At 35.8% G+C, this 18,532-nt stretch overlaps 2 protein-coding genes across 2 annotated transcripts; one reads left to right on the forward strand and one right to left on the reverse strand.

Moving 5' to 3' along the window:
* Window positions 1-1,716: 1,716 nt before the first annotated feature.
* On the forward strand, window positions 1,717-4,255 carry LOC115957909 (cytochrome P450 86A8-like). The gene is made up of 2 exons (XM_031076249.1): window positions 1,717-1,971; window positions 2,058-4,255. Exon 2 carries the CDS (start codon window positions 2,150-2,152, stop codon window positions 3,839-3,841), a length of 1,692 nt encoding a protein of 563 aa, XP_030932109.1. The 5' UTR covers window positions 1,717-1,971; window positions 2,058-2,149; the 3' UTR covers window positions 3,842-4,255.
* Window positions 4,256-6,040: 1,785 nt separating this feature from the next.
* Window positions 6,041-17,310, reverse strand: LOC115957908 (ascorbate transporter, chloroplastic-like). Its single transcript, XM_031076248.1, has 11 exons — window positions 17,078-17,310; window positions 14,897-15,513; window positions 14,475-14,582; window positions 12,662-12,817; window positions 12,054-12,269; window positions 10,663-10,872; window positions 9,425-9,562; window positions 8,797-8,898; window positions 7,176-7,241; window positions 6,854-6,938; window positions 6,041-6,620 (listed from the first exon to the last, which is right to left on the reverse strand). The coding sequence occupies exons 1-11, from the start codon at window positions 17,130-17,132 to the stop codon at window positions 6,523-6,525; spliced, it is 1,851 nt and encodes a 616-aa protein (XP_030932108.1). The 5' UTR covers window positions 17,133-17,310; the 3' UTR covers window positions 6,041-6,522.
* Window positions 17,311-18,532: the final 1,222 nt, after the last annotated feature.

An 18,532-nucleotide genomic window follows, 5' to 3' on the forward strand; every position in this document is an offset into this window, starting at 1 on the left:
TACCCTTCTTTACGAGGGGGAACTTTGGGTCTGCCGAGGACTGAACTACCCTCGGCGGTACCCAAAGTCTATTTCGTTGAACTTGGGCCATAATCCTCCTCGGCTTGGCCCATAAATCATTTACACCCTACAATTAGCATGGGAGAAGCCAACTAATTATTTTAGGTTTCTAGTGTTTTTAATCTTTTAAGTATTTTGGTAATGCGATTATTACAAGAAGTGAAGAAGGGGAAATTTGAACCCTAATCTAAGATTTTTGTCACCAAACATCTTATGATGTCCCACATTGATATTAAATTAGTTGAGTGTATGTTGTGTGTTGAGTTTCTTATAACGTATATACTATGTTCAATTCATTGGGGTTTTATAAACAACTATAATGAATTTCAATTGTGATCTTTTGAAATATAATGTTAGTGTTTTTTATTGGATTATTACAAATGATATGAAAGCCAACTTGATAACCTTCTATAGGCTCAGCAACACTTACAACATGGACCTTGATAAGGGTGTCAGAAATTTAGGTGAGGTAGGATACCCCATATATATTGATATTTAATTCTTTAGAAGATAAAATTAGAAGATATTCAGAATATTTAGAAGATAGAAGTAGTTGCTCTAAGTCCCTCTGAATTAAACCCATCGGGCTTTCCAAACTTCCAAAGTCACTGTTAATCACTCCAACTCCAACAGGAAGAAAAAAAAAACAAAAAATAAACAAACAAACAAGCAAGCAAACCGATAAGGCAATAACTACTCCAAGTCTCCAAGTATAGGAATGGTTTTGAATTTAGGAGGGTTGAAATTTTGAGCTAAACAAACAATTGCAGTATCTGACATCGAAAGCGAAGAAGCCAAGAAGAATACCGGGGTGGGAGCCAACCTTATGAATGGTACAATAATCAAGGTCATGGCCCTCAACTACGGGTGTGTGCCAATGCACCTTTTGACTTTTTTTCATGCCAGTATCACTATACCACCAAAACCAGAGAAAGGCACACATTTTTTTTTTATCACAATGCATTAAAAGAGAAAGGTAGTCAACTCTCTGCTCTGTGATATATGAATACCCCGGAATTGTCTCCACCAAGAATCTGTACGCAGATATAGAAAAAAAGTTACATAAGCAAAACCAAACGCTGTATCTATAAATTGTTGGTGGGTTTCTCACCCAACCCTAACTATAGTGCACATGAAAGAACCCTATTTTCATTAAGACTCATTAAATCACAAACTGTTTCGTATGTAGTAAAAAAAAAACCAATGTCTAAAAGTTACTGCAGAATCCTCAGATTATTAAAACAAAACGTGAGTGCGTGACATTTTTTTTTTTTTTCTTTCCATTAACGTCGTGTTTTCTTTGCCTTAGTTCCTCAACTAATTTCATTAATACCTCTTCATTGAATGCATGAATTAAAATCCATCTTCTATCTCTTGCAAATTAGGTGGACCACATGACAGAGAGAAATAGTGAGAGAGAGAGCATTTCCTTTGGCGCTTTTTCGGCTAGTGGTTTTTTCATTTTACAAGTTGAGATATATGGCTGTATTTTCCTTTAAAAGTTCCAACAACCTCACAGTGCATTTATAGTACTTGTGAATTGTGATGCTTTCATGAGAGAGAAAGAGAGAGATGATACCGTATCAACAATGACCAGTCTGGCCTTAGTTATTGCTTTTCAATGCAATCTCACCTATAAATTTCTTTCTACATTACTCCATATTGTACTACTCAGTGTCTTCTGCTCCCACTACTCTGCTCTGTGAATCACTTGTCGCTTAATTATTTCTAGTTCTAAATACCTTAACAACTCTTCTTTCTTTTTCCCATCAAGAACTCCATTTTCTCTACAATGTTACCTCATTTTTGTCACTGACCCATCATTATTATTCTGTGGAAAACCAAGTCTTGGTTTTTCTTCTTTAGTCAAGTTGTTAGATTTCAGATTCAAAACAAGTATATACATACCTGGTGAGTTTTATATATACAACGTTTTTCGGGAAAACAAGAAGAAGCGGAATTCTAAAAGAACATTTTTTTTTTATTTTCCTTTTCAGAAATGTCGTTTTCTTCTTCCCTCTGAAGCTGGAACCATACGTGGTTTTCCGGGAAAACATTTTCCCATCATTTTTTCAGTGTAAAGTAAACTATGGATGTGTCCGCGGCTCTACTGCTTTTAACGGCGATCACGGCGTATCTACTATGGTTCACATTCATCTCACGGACGTTAAAGGGGCCGCGTGTCTGGCCCCTATTGGGCAGTCTTCCAGGCTTAGTTGAGAACTGTGACCGCTTACACGACTGGATCTGCGACAATCTCCGCGCGTGTGGCGGCACGTACCAAACCTGCACTTGTGCGATTCCATTCCTCGCCAAAAAGCAAGGCCTCGTGACTGTCACGTGCGACCCGAAGAATCTGGAGCACATTCTCAAGACCCGGTTCGACAATTACCCGAAGGGGCCCACGTGGCACGCCGTGTTCCACGATCTACTCGGCGATGGGATCTTCAACTCCGACGGCGACACGTGGCTGTTCCAGAGGAAGACTGCCGCACTGGAATTCACCACCAGGACTCTGCGCCAAGCCATGGCTCGGTGGGTCAGCCGAGCCATTAAGGAAAGGCTTTGCGTGGTTTTAAAGACAGCCGAACTCGAAGCCAAGCCAGTTGATATTCAAGACTTGATGCTTCGGCTCACTTTTGATAATATATGCGGCTTGGCTTTTGGAAAGGACCCAGAGACTTGTGCGCCGGGGCTCCCTGAAAATAGCTTCGCATCGGCTTTCGACCGAGCCACAGAAGCCTCGCTTCAACGGTTTATTTTCCCCGAGGTTCTTTGGCGGCTCAGGAAATGGCTTCGGCTTGGGATGGAAGTCAGCCTGAGCCGAAGCTTGGTTCACGTAGAGGAGTATTTATCCAGTGTGATCGACGCCCGTAAGCTCGAATTGCTGAGCCAGCCCAAAGATGGGAACCCACACGACGATTTGCTGTCAAGGTTCATGAGAAAAAAAGAGTCCTACTCAGACTCGTTCCTGCAACACGTGGCACTCAATTTCATCCTAGCTGGACGTGACACGTCATCCGTTGCTCTCAGCTGGTTCTTCTACATGATGATCCAAAACCCAAGAATCGAGGAGAAAATCCTACGCGAGATTTGCACCGTCCTGATGGAGACACGTGGCGATGACGTGGCGAAATGGGTAGAGGAGCCACTTGGGTTCGAAGAGCTTGACCGATTGATATACTTAAGAGCAGCACTGTCGGAAACCCTAAGGTTGTTCCCATCAGTACCGGAAGACTCAAAACATGTTGTCTCCGACGATGTATTGCCGGACGGTACATTTGTTCCGGCGGGTTCATCGGTCACATATTCAATATACGCAACTGGGAGAATGAAGTCGACGTGGGGTGAAGATTGCCTAGAGTTTCGTCCAGAGAGGTGGCTGAGCTCGGACGGTAACAAGTTTGTGATGCATGATTCTTATAGATTTGTTGCTTTTAATGCCGGACCCAGGATTTGTTTAGGGAAAGATTTAGCTTACTTGCAAATGAAGTCGGTGGCGGCGTCGGTGTTGCTCCGCCACAAGCTGGCGGTGGTGCCGGAGCATAAGGTGGAGCAGAAGATGTCATTGACGTTGTTCATGAAATATGGGCTGAAGGTGAATGTGAAGCATAGGGATTTACAAGGAATTGTGGCAAGCTTGAAAATAGAGAGGAATAATGATGAAGGTGAACTGTTGTTGCATGGGAAAGAGTCTGTTATTGCTGCCGTTAAATGTAACGGCGAAAGTTGTGACAGAGTTGATGAGAGTAGTAGTGAAATGGTAGTTGGGGTTGCTTAAGGGGTTGTTTTGGTGGATCGGTGAATTGAATTGGAATTGAATTTGAAGAGGTCAGGTCACAGGGGGGTGGTGGAGCCGGTGGGCTTTGATTGAGCCACATGGATGAACTGGGTCTGGGGTTACAGTTTTATTATTATGTGGGCGTGTTTATGACATCATGAATATGTTTCGCAGAATTACTTTTACGTACGTACACAATTCTTGCGAATATAAAATATAGTTTTTCACATACACAGTAGTATTATTATTATTATTATTATTATTGAAGAGAGAGAGATATATATGGCTTTAACTCACTCTTGCTTTTTCTTGTTGGCTAGCTCCTTTGAAGTCCAAAAAATTTCTATAATTTTCTAGCTTGTTGAATGTACCAAGCTCATTTATTTATTTATTTATTTATTTATTTCTCCATCTTGTGTAATTCCTGAGGTTATATAATAATAAAGTTAAATTCATAGTTCACATGTGGTGCATGACTTTGCTTGAATGGATAAAGTTTCACATCCTTCTTCAATTCTTTTTTTCTCTTTTTTTCCCTTTCGCTTGAATGGAATTTCACCATCCCCATAATTGTTAGATAATTTTTTATGTCGAATGTTATTGCGCTCAAGTTGAGTTATTTCAAATCTTTACTAAAATAATTTGTAGTTTTGGCATTTTTCATCTCAAATTCACTTCATAATAGTATCTGAAATTAAGGGCATGATTTTAGAAGGATGAAGTTTATATTACAGGTATGTCATTCTTCTTATAATATTAGTTTTTTCTTTTGGTTTAACCTTTTAAGTCTTTAAAATGTTGTTGAGCATGCACTAGAGTGGTGTTTCATTTGGTACGTAGAACAAATCAAATCCACAGCTTTTCGCGTGTTGGTTAATTAATATCATCATTAATTATACATGTCAAGATACCTACAGGCTACAGATAGTACATGTATTAGGATTTTTCTGCTCAATTTTGGTTTTATTAAATTATTCTAACCTTTTCTATCTATTATCCAAGCTAAGCTAAGCTACCGACTCTAGCTCTCTCTTATACAACCCAGTCAAAAGGTCCGATGACCCCAGCAATTTTTGGATAGGAGGTGGATGACTTCATAATTAATGTAGTCCCAGCTCAGCAAATAAAATGCAAATGCATGTTCTTCCATACCCAGGATTGTTGACTGGCCCCAAAGAGTCCTACGAGTGCAATCAGCAATGACCAAGTCACATAGACTAGATTGGGCGTGCAATTGTACCCTGAGTATGAGATGAATGCTGTGTTTGGTAATTTGTTGGGTGAAAAGTTGGAGAATGGAAAAAAGAAGGAAAAATGAGAGGAAAATGCGATTTCCATTGTGTCGATGAGTTGAAAAGGAAGAGGGAACAAAATTTGGTGGTTGGAGATTTTCATTTGAGACCATCAATTTTATTTTTTATTTTTTTACTAGAAGTATATGGTTGCTTTTATTTTGACTCTTTACATTTCTACATTTTCATTCCCTTCATATTTGATATATATTTTTATATTGATCATGTTGTCCATTTCCATTAGTAATCTAGTGACACTAAACATTATATAGGTGATGTGTCTTAATAGACAACACTTATTTGGTACTTAATAGTTTATAGTTAGATTACTAACAAGAGTGAACTTATATGAGTAACGTGTCTTAATTGACAATACCTAGTCAAATTTTTAACAGAAATGGACTTAAATGAGTAGTGTGTCTTAATAGTCTACGCTTATCTTGCATTTAACAATCAATTTACTAACAAAAATGGACTATAGGACCAATATGAAAACAAAATCAAACACAACGTGCCAAAAAAAAAAAAAAAAAAAAAAACCCCAATTTTAAATGTCAATAACTCTCACATAAAAATAAACAAACACTCAAACTATTCTTAGGAAAAACCCAATCCATATTCTTCTAAAAATCTTCTCTTATCCAATTCATATTCTTCTAAGAATCTTCTCTTTTCTTATATGGGATGACCCTTGGACCAAAACCACCAATCCTTTGCAATAATACCTATTTCTAAACCTTTGCAACAACACCTATTTCTGAAGCTCCAATCCTTAAATAACGAATTTTCCTTCCAAATCAAGGAAAAAAAAACTTCCCTTCCACACCAAGAAAACCCAATAACAAAAATCAAATCCAAATAGGAATTTGACACAATTGCTAACCTTATATATGCAAAGAAAGTAAGAAACTACTAAAAGAAGGCAGCACTATGAATGCAAAGGAAACTAAAATGTCTCAGGTCACTAACAAGATAGAAAGTAGAGATAATATTGCTGTTCTTTGTTGGCATACAATAAGAATGATGTAGATTCATCCACGAAGATTTTGAGTTGTTATTAGTAGGCCCCCTTCAATGAAATGTACTTGGTTGGTGGGTGCAAATTACCCGTAAATTCTCTGCCTTATACCATGTAAACGAAATGAAAAAAAATGGAACCTGTAAAAAGGATTTTGAAGTCAAAACCAAAAGATGTTGGAGCAAATTAAGGGCCTCACAAGTTGGTATAAAAACTTGAATGGCAGCATCTTAAGCCTCGATTACCCAGCAGGGTTTTGCCCTTGCATGTGTTGCTAATGCTTGGGTTTTATATTTCTTCCATCTCTTTATAACTTGATCGATCTCAATAGTTATGTCCATTGCATCTTTCCCTGCCATTATCACATTTTTCTATTCAAGAATTTTTTCTCCAGTTGAAAACAAGTTCCAGACCAGCGTGCCTATGATATACAACACAACAGCCACCTTGAATACATCATCCCAAGAACCTATAGAAAAAAGAGTTGGAAAGAATACGTGAGCTGACACAAAAAGTTCATTAGAAAAGCAAATTTTAGGTGGCAAATTGTTTCCTTTGCTCCCACTGTATTAGCACCACTGTCATCAAGACTGCCCCTTTGGGACCATTTGGACATCACAAATGATGAAAACCCTGATGAAATGCACCAGTACAGCAGAAGTTCATACTTTTTCTCATGTAATGGATGTATGGTTTGTTTACCTCGTTGAAGTATGTAACCAGTTGCAGCTGTACCAAACACACCAGCAAGCACTCCAGCCGTGTTTGACAGTCCCAACAAAACTCCCTGCAATTAATGTCAATAGCTTTTTTCTTTTTTTCTTTTTTTGACTTTTGGAATAATAAATACTTTTTAACCTTTTAATTCTATAGACATTTTAAAATTTAAATAAATTAATGGCTTTTTGCAGAAGAAATGAAATAAAAGTGGAACTTGATTAAAGGACAAGACAGATCATAATGTAGTTATGGGATTCTAAAAGGGGAAAAGAAAAAGAAGGAAGGAATAATAGGAATAACTCACAGAATAGCGAGGTCCAATGTCTTGGTGATTGGAATAGAGACCAGATTGTGAAAATGCATCGGATCCCTGTGAGGAAAAAGTATGTGTTAGTCAATTACATAACAAAAGTTTTGACAGAATCAAAATTTGCCGCTAATTTTACGGCTTCCATAAGAACAAAAATTTTAAAAGGTGGTGCTTCTACAAGTAATATTACAAATAAAGCAAGAGCATATGAAACTTCATGCGCATTTCTTCACAAGCCTTTACAATATACCCTTCTGCACTTATATAGAGCAACATATAGGTTCTAATTATTTTTTATATGTTTTAATTTCTAATTATTTCCCTTCTCTATTTACTAAATAGAAACATTGTGTCATCTCATTGCAGGATACAGAAACTTCTAATTTTGAGGTACATGCCTGGCCTTCCTTCCCAAGGTGGCAATCCACAGGATCATAAAGTTGCAACTGAACAGAATTTATTCTCAAAGTCAAAGCTTCATTCCAATTTTGGTAATTGACTAATTGCATTCATAATTCTTTATTAGACCGCCAATTCATATTCCATGCAGAACTCAGTGGACTAGTATAAACACAACATATGTCCAAACACCACATTGTATGACCTAAATTTGAATAAAGCATAAACACTTGTTTTCAGATTTATCAACGCCTGAAATGTACTATAAGAAGGGCCATGCAGACTAGCTAAGGACATCTAAAGAATGACAAGAGCTCACATGTCTTCTCTTAGAGACTATTGCAGCTTGACAACCAAGAGGATCATAACATTCATCAAAGCCTATATAACATCAGTAATCAGTAAAGGATATGCTTGATCTATTTATGTAAGCCCCTTTACTGTATTAGCTAAAACTACCAAAAATACCTCAAAAGGCTAGTCGTTTACCGCAGGGTGTGTATGCTTAATCTAAATTGCTGCTCATTTACTGAAATGTCTGCTGACATTCAGTAATCTCTGTTTCTAATTTGAGTAAAAACCATTTTGGCTTTTTTTGGCTATAAAAAGTAACACCTTGCTACTTTTACCATGCTCAATTTTCCTAAAAACTTTTGATTTTGGGAAATTCCCCCCCCCCCCCCCCCCCCAAAACCCCCCCAACAACAACAACAACACCCAAAAAAAAAAAGGAAAGGAAAGGAAAATTAATTGAACTCCCAATTTTTTACGATACAACTGTTCAAAAACTCACCATAGATATACAGAATAAATATTGGGGTTGCATACTAGTTATTAGAATAACAACAATCAAGCCTTAGTCCCAAAATTTTGAGGTCAGCTATAGATCCTTAATAAACTAATCAATGTCGGCCACAGGTATAGAAATAGCCTTAAATAGTTTCTTCATAATTTTTTGTAAAAGGTGCTAGAATTTTTTGACAGAAGAGTTCATAAATGAAACATGATCTTAATTTTCTTAATGTCAGTACCCACTCAATTTCTATAGTCTGGAGTGAAAGATGACATTTTAGCTGCCCAAATCACCTCTCTGAATGGGATATTACTCAAATGAATTATAATTTCCTCTTACATTGTGCCTTTTAACATTAGTTAAGAAGCTGGAAAAAGTACACAATTCAAGCTATGGTGATATTGTTGTGAAACTAGCTCAAACCTGACTGCATGCCATGCATAGCACAGCCATAGCAGGTGTCTTCACATGGCTCAGCTGTGTAAGAAAGAAGGCTGGGCCCAAAAACCCAATCGATTGCATGATCTGCAACATTAAAAGGATTTGACGCTCAATATATGAAATAGGAGAAGCACTAATTATATCAAAGAGGGTTACTATAATCATTCATTCATCTTGAAAAAACTTCCAAGAACTCTATTTCAAAAAATTATCCACTGTTAGTTGGAAAAATGTCATCTAGTTGGCATCAAATGGTGTTTCCAATGGAGACATTGAGGGTACAAATCCCCCCTCCCCAGTTGTAACTACCGAATTATCAAAAAGAGTCAACAGAAATCATCTCCAAAAGAACTTGTAGCTTAATTGATATTAACCATGGAATGGTTGCTTTGTAATTCCATTAGGACACTAGCCATATGCAATAGACAATTGCAAATCAGTAATATATGCAGTACCAATGTACAGAATACCATCATAAGACTTTACAATAAAAATCAGTCCTAATATCTTTTGTTTGTGTCTACATCGTCCATTTCTATAAACATTGATATAGTACAACATTTAATTGTACATGATTAACATTTCAAAGTTAAGGAATATTGACTCTTGCCTTACGAACTGCTGTTATCGAAAGACCTCGGCTCACAAGTGTGTCTGCAATCCAGCCTCCTATATTTGCAAATACAGCCATGGTCAACCATGGCAAGACACAGAGCAGTCCCGATTCAGTTAGGTTGAACTTTAAAACCTGTGAAAACAACCAAGATTAGGCAGGACAAGAATGACTTGGTTCATTCCTCAGATATAGACATCATTTGATGAACAAAAAGGTCACGGTTACTCATTAGCTCATTCCAGAGAAATTAACAGGCCATTGAACGTTACTCTTTACTCAAGCCTCAAAATATACAGAGACCAAATAGAGGATATATTGTAAACTTCAAACAGTTCCCAATAAGGATAAGTCACTCTAGAATTCCTTCATTATAATTGAGTAAAATAGATACTGGCACGACCATAAGTTTATTAGTCAAAGATCTGCATCACCCATCACAGGCTAGATTCCAAGTTTTACTTTCCTTTTTCTTTTATAAGCACTAGATTATTACATTATGAATTTGTACAGAATCTTCTAAGTTTCTGGCAACATAAATGTAACATTGAGTTAAAGGGAAAAGGATAGTTTGAATATCATTTAAAGCAGCCTTGTTGGTCCAAAAGGGCTTGATAACTGTACAAATGATGCATCATCTATGCACCAAGAGTTTTGCAGAGGTCAGAGAATTCAAAGTTTGAGAGACCATCATGCATCAAAAAGCAAGCAAGGCAGCAAGTACTAATCAAAGACTGCAGAGCTGATTTCAACTTAATGCAAGTCAGTCTCCAAGCAAACAATCATACTAGTAGACAGAAAATGAGGATGAATTTGTCACAAATGAAGAAATCATTTCCACATTTCATATTCAGATTTCTATGTCAACAAGCATATATCCATATAAATGATACTTTCTCTGTCTCAAAAACATGGGCTATATATCCCTTTTGGAAGTCTCACAGAAAGTGTCTATGCTCTAGGTCAAATATTCTTTTTGTATACTACATTACTTTCCTAAAATAACCTTTTTGTTTTTGCGTTAATTACAAGTGACGTATTTACTTTTCTACTTTCAAATCAAAATTTAAGGAAAATTTTGGAAAACTAGTACAAAACTAAGTAGACAGAAAGAATTTATTACTATTTTCTTATAACTTGTGCTTTTAGCAAGGGACTAGTTTGGTGAGAAAGAGGGAGTAGAATAACAGGAATGTGGGAAACATAAACACAAATAGTGACAATGGGTCAAGTACCTGATTGTAGTAAGTAGGCATCCAAGTCAATAGAATAAATGTTCCCCAATTATGGCAGAAGTGAGAGATTATAAGAGCCCAAACAGGTGCTTTTGATAAAATCAATCTCCAAGGAATGACTGAAACAGGTTCCTTTGACACATTGCCACCCAATATAAACCTTTTCTCCTCCACACTAAGTTTTGGATCTTCTTTTGGTGAGCTATATGCCTGGCAAAAAAAAGGGAATAGTAGAGTTAACTTACATGGAATGACATCTGAAATTCAACTTGAACCAATACAATTATATCTTGCAGCCTAAAACAGGATATCATATTTCTTGCTTTAATTCTTCTTCTTCTTCTTCTTCTTTTTTTTTGGGGGGGGGGGGGTGGAGTGTTCTTAAGATTAGTGCTCTAAAATCCAATTTGTATGACATTTTCATTAATAAGAGTGTTCTATTTTCTAAACTTATATGAACATTGAGCACTATGTATTCATTTGATAAATAATCCATGGATTACATTGTGCGTGATTTAGGCAAGTTAATGAGATTAACATATAGAAGATCTAAATCACAGTTCCTTATAACTCATAAGCTTTTCATAGTTGGTGATGAAATTGGGTATTTCATATGATAAGATTATAATACATCATTCATAATAATTTTTCCTGATCATGGAAGTAGAGATTTCTGATTGATATGTTAATGTATTTAGAATACACTGAATATGATCATTGTAAGTTATTATGCTAAACTACTATAACTTGAATAATTAAGACCACGACCGCTAAAGAGCATTAATTCTCAATCCTGAGAAGATGGTAAACTCAAACATTAAATGTAAGTTGCTTTAACGTATCAATTATTATATTTTTATATCAAAGTAAAATATAAAATATAATAATGGTAACTTTGGATTAGTTATAAGATAACAGGAGTCCAAAGTCCAAAAGAGTTAGGTTTTATTTGTCCGTTGGTCCCACGGGCTATGTATTTAAACACCCCTAGGGATGGCCAATATAGAAAAAGAATTTTGTTGAGAAAACTCCATAGGGTCAACAAGAGCAAGAAAAAGAGAAAATAAAAAAAAAATTCTCCCTCTCCCCACAAGCATAACACTTCTAGGAGTTTCAACAAAGGAAAAGCCCATTCTCTTGGCCAACACAAGTCATTGAAGTGAAGATTAAAGTGTCGCAAGATTTTTTATTGGGTTTCCTATTTAGAGCATCAAATGAATGTGAGTTTTTATCTAAATTTCAAGATTCATGTAAAATTGTGATTTGTGAAAAATCAAGAGTAGATCTTGGTTTTTATTACACTGTGCATGATATGAATGATATATGTATTTCCAACAGGGTGACACCTTTCATTTTCCATTGGAGAATAGCCAAAGAGAGAAAAATCTTACTTTGCTTAGCCATAATGCAAACCAAATACTTCCAAGAGAGCCAAATGAGTAAAACACAGATGACCATCCAAAGTTTTGGATAAGAAGAGGTGAGGCAGCCAACCCTGTGACGGAACCAAGATACATGCCACTGTATACTAGTGCAAGTGCTCTACTTCTCTCAGACACTGGAATCCACTTAGAAAGTATATTATTCATAGCAGGCATAGCAACACCCTGTGAAGAAAGTTATTACTGTTAAGAACAAGAATCCTCTATCTACTGACCAATGGAAAGAAGAAGAAAGAAGAAGAAGAAATCTATCTCTAGTAGGGAAGAAGCTTACATATGACTTAGTTCAAATCAGAAAATGTCAACTTTCAATGTGTCACTAGAACAGTTATTATAAAAAATAAAAAAAGGGTACAATATAATTTAGACATAATTTGGACAGTAGAATGGACATTGCAAATTTATCTTGAATTGAGGTGCTGATTGCAAGATTTTGTATTTAGGACATTACAAATGCCCCATAATTTAGAGCAGATACTGTAACTAACTCAAAATCTAATTGATGTAGACAAGCCAAGCATAGCAGAAACAAAAGAGCATCATTGGAAGAGACCAACCTCACCGATTCCCATAAAAGCACGCACAACAAGCAAAAAAGGAAGCCCCACTCTTGCAGCAATAGGTGTCAAAATTGTTGCTATTGACCACCAGACCACCCCAAAACCTAATACTACCTTTCCACCAATTTTATCTGCCCATATGCCTCCAACAATCTATATGCCACAAAAGTATAAAGAGACTATGTTAGATTCAAAGAATTGAAAGTAGTATTTCTCACTTACAGTGGATGGGATCAATAGACAAATATGTGTGTGCGCGCGCACAAGACCAAAACATGTATTAGTGCCAATCTATATATATCTAAAAGTTGAAGTGTAGCATTTATTATTGCTATGCTCTAATTGAGCCACATCATCAACCATGTCAGCTTTTTTTTTTTTTTCCTTCATTTTTTAAACAATATTAATATATAAATAAATAGTGCAACTTTACACATTACCTTGAACAACCTTAACATTCTTTAACTCATTAAATCCAACTCACCATTAATTTAGCATTCTTCCAATTCTCAACTCTTCATTTTCCCCTTCAAAACCGTTTTGCTCTTTTGAAGTTCAAACCCTTCAATTGCCACCCCTGTGATTAATTATGTTATTTTTAACACTATAAATTTCCAGTTGCTCTCTCTACCTCCGCAAAAGTTGCCAAAGTGGCATCAGATTTGGAAAATCCCTTTGAGGTTTGTCCTTTCCCTTCTTATTTTTTCTTTTCCCCTAACTTCGGTTTTTCCATTGGATTTCTAAAGTTTGTGGATGATAAGTTTTTTGTGAGTTGCCGACAATGTGATCACTTTGGGGCTATGGGTGGCTAGGATTGGTTTGTTGGTTATGAGGGGTTTTCAAGAATCAGAAACCTCTACAACAACTTCTTACTTCATATTCATGTTGTACAATTTTTATTTTATATTTGTGTTTTACCCGTTGAATTTGTTTATCTTTGATATTTTAGTTTTCTTTCATTTGACATTTGTTTAACTCTATGTAAAAAAAATAAAAAAGAAAGAAAAAAAACCAAAGTTTAATGTATTTACCTATGATTGTTTTGAAACAATAATAGAGTATACACTGTAATTATACTCCAATTATTGCTTTCATATTTTTTGACTCAATGGTTCTTTTTTGTTGTGTAACCTTTCTCAATTTCTGTTTGGCTTCGACAAATATTATGTTTAGCACACTTTTTCTTATTATGCGCAGCACAAAATAATTTGATCTTGCAGTTCAATAGACAATAAAAAAATCTACCTCAAAATTTTGGTTATGAGGAAATAGAAAATCTCAAAACATGATTGGGGGTTTAATTTTTATTTGATTTTGATAATGCTAAATGTGGAATTTGGTTCTTGCAGAGTTTAGGATCATTGATCTAGATACATGAGAGTATGACAATGAAGGTTTCTTAAGTGGCCAAAGACATTTCTAAGGAACTTTAAGAGAAGAAAGAAAGTTTTTTTTCAAAACTTCCATTATTATATATAGTATAGATATTGTTTTTGGTTTTTGATTCTTCATTGATTTCATGATTTAGTTATTAAGAAAAACCCAAAATAATAGAACGGAAATGGATAATACTTTTAAGGAGAACAAATTATTTTTAATAATTTTTAGAGAATAAATTATACATTATAGCATATTACAAAATAATTATATATTCCCATGCATCGTGTGGGTCTGCGACTAGTTCATATAAATGAAACCATCACAACCACAAATCTCAGAGGTAGAAACTTGACTAAATCCATCGTGATGCACTTACAAGTATATAGACAGCTAAATTTTGCTAAAGTATTACAGGTATATTGAGTGAAACCTGAGTAAGTAGGTAGCCCCAGAAAAAGGAGGACTGAATTAAGCCAACTGTTGCACTGTTCCAGTTAAACTCCTTTGACATTGGAAGTATTGCAATGCTCATGTTCACCTAAAGTGAAAATTCAGTTAGCAATAGAAAGGTACTGCAAATATGATGAATTTTTCCAGCAAGCATCTTGGATTTTTTGCAGTGCTCATGTTCACCAAGAAGTGAACATCTAAGTTACTACAAGTTAGAGATATTTCTAAACCTAGAATTTCCATATAAACTTGAGATACCTTAAAACTCTCTAAAGATACTCATTTATAATGAAAGGTACAACAACTAGAAATACATGAAATGGAAAAGAATGATGCTAGCTGTGAAATACATGAGAAGATGGATGTGGCATACAAATAAAGATATAACATAAAAATACTCACACGGTCCATGTTGCACAACAGAAATGCTGTAAAACAGAGCAGTACAATCACCCAGCGTTTGGGAAACTGCTCCCACCAAGGAGATACTTCCTCCACATTTCCTTCTACTAAAACAGCCTCACTTGATGTTTCTGTTGATGTCAGTGAGTCCACTTTCGCTTCTGTTATGTCATACTCCTCAGACTTGTAATAAGCACAAGTCCTGTTTGACTTAACAGGCTCAGAAATATGACATAGGCTGGTTTTTATGCCAAATGTATTCAGCCCTCTTCTTTTAATCTTAATGCTCTGAGCAGAATCTGAAGAACAATAGCATTGATACCGTCCATAGATTCTTTGCCTAGAGTTGCTTCTACAAATAGTTTGCAAGGGAGATGGAAGAGACTGCTTCCATTCATCATGCAATGTTCCTATTGGCTTTAGAACTTGCCCATCCAAAGGAGTAAGAGCATGCAGAAACGTTCCATATGAGCATCTAGATAAAGCACCATTTGCCCTCAGACTACCAATGTGTTTGTAGAACATATTCCCATGTCCATGCCGTGGTACAGCAATAGCAAAACCCAAATGCTCTCCTCTCTGACATGAAACGGCATGTTCTGTCTGACATAATTTCCCTGCCAACATTAGAACCTCAAGTGCATCATAAAGCAGATATTAACAAACAACGTTCAGTATTGCTAAAATTATCAATGAACAAACATCTTAGGAAATTATAAGACATTAACCCATTTAGGAAATTCCCCCCAACTTCTTTTATTCATTGAGTTCGCAACTGTAAGAAAATGCAGGACATAGCTTTTCAAACCATGTTAGTATAAGAAAAGATTATGAACAAGTAGAGAGAGAAAGAACACAAGTCATACATCCACAACGAAAACCTCAAAATGGATAAATCTTTACCATTGAACTCTATATGTTACAATGAACCCATTGAAAAGGGTATTTATAATAGAATAAATCCTAGGAAGCATGAACACTTCATTTGAGGTGCCGTACAGCCATACCAGTGTCATACTTAAGTACAGTACTTAAATGTTGTTCCTCAGGTTCCGTTTTTAAAATTCTGTCATGTGAATTTTTTCTCATGGGATGGAAGTGTATTTTTTAATTAAATAGTTACATGGCTGAATCTTAAGAAAGGAACCTAATAAATAGCACGTACCTAAGTTATGTCCTTTTAGAAATTGCTCGAGTCTTGGTGTTGTACCCGTACCCATTACCACGCTTTCTAGACTAAATCACAGGGCTACAAGACTCCTAGTATACTTGGGATGACTTATACAAAAGAGAACTAGGATTTTCCTAATACAATAAACCTTAACTAGTATAATACAATGGGCTTTCGTTGGGTTTTGATATTCCTAACTAATAGAAGGTTGCACATGAGTTGATTATTCACAAAATTACCTTAAACAATTTTCAGAAAATACTGCAATAGATTAGGAAGATAATACTTGTAATAATAATGATAACAAGCACTAATAGAAGTGCGGCGTGTAGCCGGAAATGGAAAATCCTGCTCTTGTTTCCAAAACCGATCACTGATTATAAAACTGCATAGCTCCAAAGCCCATCTACTTCTATCAGTGCCTTTAAACATAAAATTTTAATTAATTAATTAATATTTATATAAAAGAAAAAATATATATATATATATATAAATTTAAATTTAAATATATATATATATTAAAAAAAAAAAAAAAAAAAAAAAAAAAAAGGTCCTCAACTGAAAAGCCGTTGAGTTAACTAATAGAACAAACTTTATCCAAAAGTCAGTACTCAGGAGTAAACCAAATTCCGCTCTAGAAAGTTTCACATGCAGCTTAATTTTTCAGCTCAATTCCACAAAGCACCTAAAACTCCATACAATCCTGCTCTACTCTGCTCTACGGAAAGTGAAATTCAACTCCGCAAAAGCACAGAAAAATGAATTTCCAAAGAGAAAAGGCCAGAACCGTCCGATTGATACCGAATTTCGATAAATCCAATAACAAAACCAAGAATTCACAAAAAATGCAGCTACAAAACCCGCTCACACCAGTAAAAAATGGTACGAGCCCATGCACTCAAAAGAAAACAACAAATAAAAAATAATATTAACAATATAATAATCATTTTCACTAAAAAAAAAAAAAAAAAATTTAAAACATACACAAATTAGTAACAAAAAAACAGTACCTGAATCGATAAACGAACCGAAATTCCGGTTCGAAATCAAACCGCCGATGGCCATTTTTCTTTAGCGAAGATTGTTGCTATAGCATTTCAGAATTCAAAGCATCAGTAAACGACGCCGTTTCCAGTTTTCTGTTTGCTTCGTTTTAAGCTAGAGAGGATAACACAAGAGCTTCATATGAATTGGGTGCAGATTTTATTTCTTTTTTTCTTCTGTGTTTTCTTTTTTTTTTTTTCAAAAGCGGGAAAAATCTCAGTGGCGTTAAACACGAGAAAAGGAGGGTCGAGACGCTGACACGTGGCACATAATCCTCGCTGTGTTTTTTTATTTATTTAGAAAATACGTACAAAATTAGAAATTGCTTAACCAATTGTGTCGTGAGGATATCAAAAAGTGTACGAAATTATCAAATTGCACCTCCGTGCAAAACGCATTAGCTGTGGTTGTTTTTTTAATTGGGTGAGTTGGTAAATAAAGGGCAAGGGCATGAGTAGTTTCGGAAATTTGGAAAAAAAAAAAAATGAGGAAAATCTTTAATCCTGACACTGAGGAGGTTTTCTCCATCGCAAAAGTTTCAATCGGGAAGTGTCACCCGCGAAAGGGACTTACCTCAAAAAAGGCATCAAAACTTTGCGTTTTGAATTTAAAACGATCCATGGAATATTCTCTTCTTGACACGTGGCAGTTTGGCTAGTAATGCTTACGGCATGATTTTGTCTTATTATTAAATTTAAAAAAGGGTTCTACATGCTTTTAATATAAGCCGAGCATTAACAATGCTTAGAGCATTCACATCAGCTCTTGCATAACAGTGTATAAATGTGTAAAATACATATTTTGGCCATTTTTACACATTTTAAAGCAAAAAATACACTGCATCAGTCCAGCTAAAATCATGCATAATCATCTAAAAATTTCAACGAGCTACAGTACCCGTGTAAATTTACACGGGCACTGTAGCATGTGTATTTAGTTTTTTATTAATTTCCGTTCGCACCAATTTTTCTCTCTCTTTTCTGTGCACAACGACCTCAATGGAAAAACAAACAAACCCAAACGGAAAAACAAACAAACTCAAACGGAAAAAAAACAAAAGAGAGAGACAGATCGGTGCTAAAAAAAAACCCCAAACGGAAAAACAAACAAATCCAAACGGAAAAACAAAAAAGAGACAGATCGGTGCTTAAACCAACACAGAGATATATTTGCTAAAAAAAAAAAAAATCCAAACGGAAAAACAAAAAAGAGATAGATCGGTGCTTATCGGAGCTCGTGGGTCTCGCTTGGTCGAAGCTGCGATGATGATCGGAGCTGTGGATCGGTGATCGGAGCTGTGATGATGATTGGAGCTGTGGATCGGTGATCGGAGCTGTGGATCGGAGCTGTGATGATGATCGGAGCTATGGATTGTTGATCGGAGCTGTGGATCGGAGCTGTGATGATGATCGGAGCTGTGG

Source organism: Quercus lobata, chromosome 8 (assembly GCF_001633185.2).
Source record: "Quercus lobata isolate SW786 chromosome 8, ValleyOak3.0 Primary Assembly, whole genome shotgun sequence".
Classification (NCBI taxonomy): Eukaryota; Viridiplantae; Streptophyta; class Magnoliopsida; order Fagales; family Fagaceae; genus Quercus; species Quercus lobata.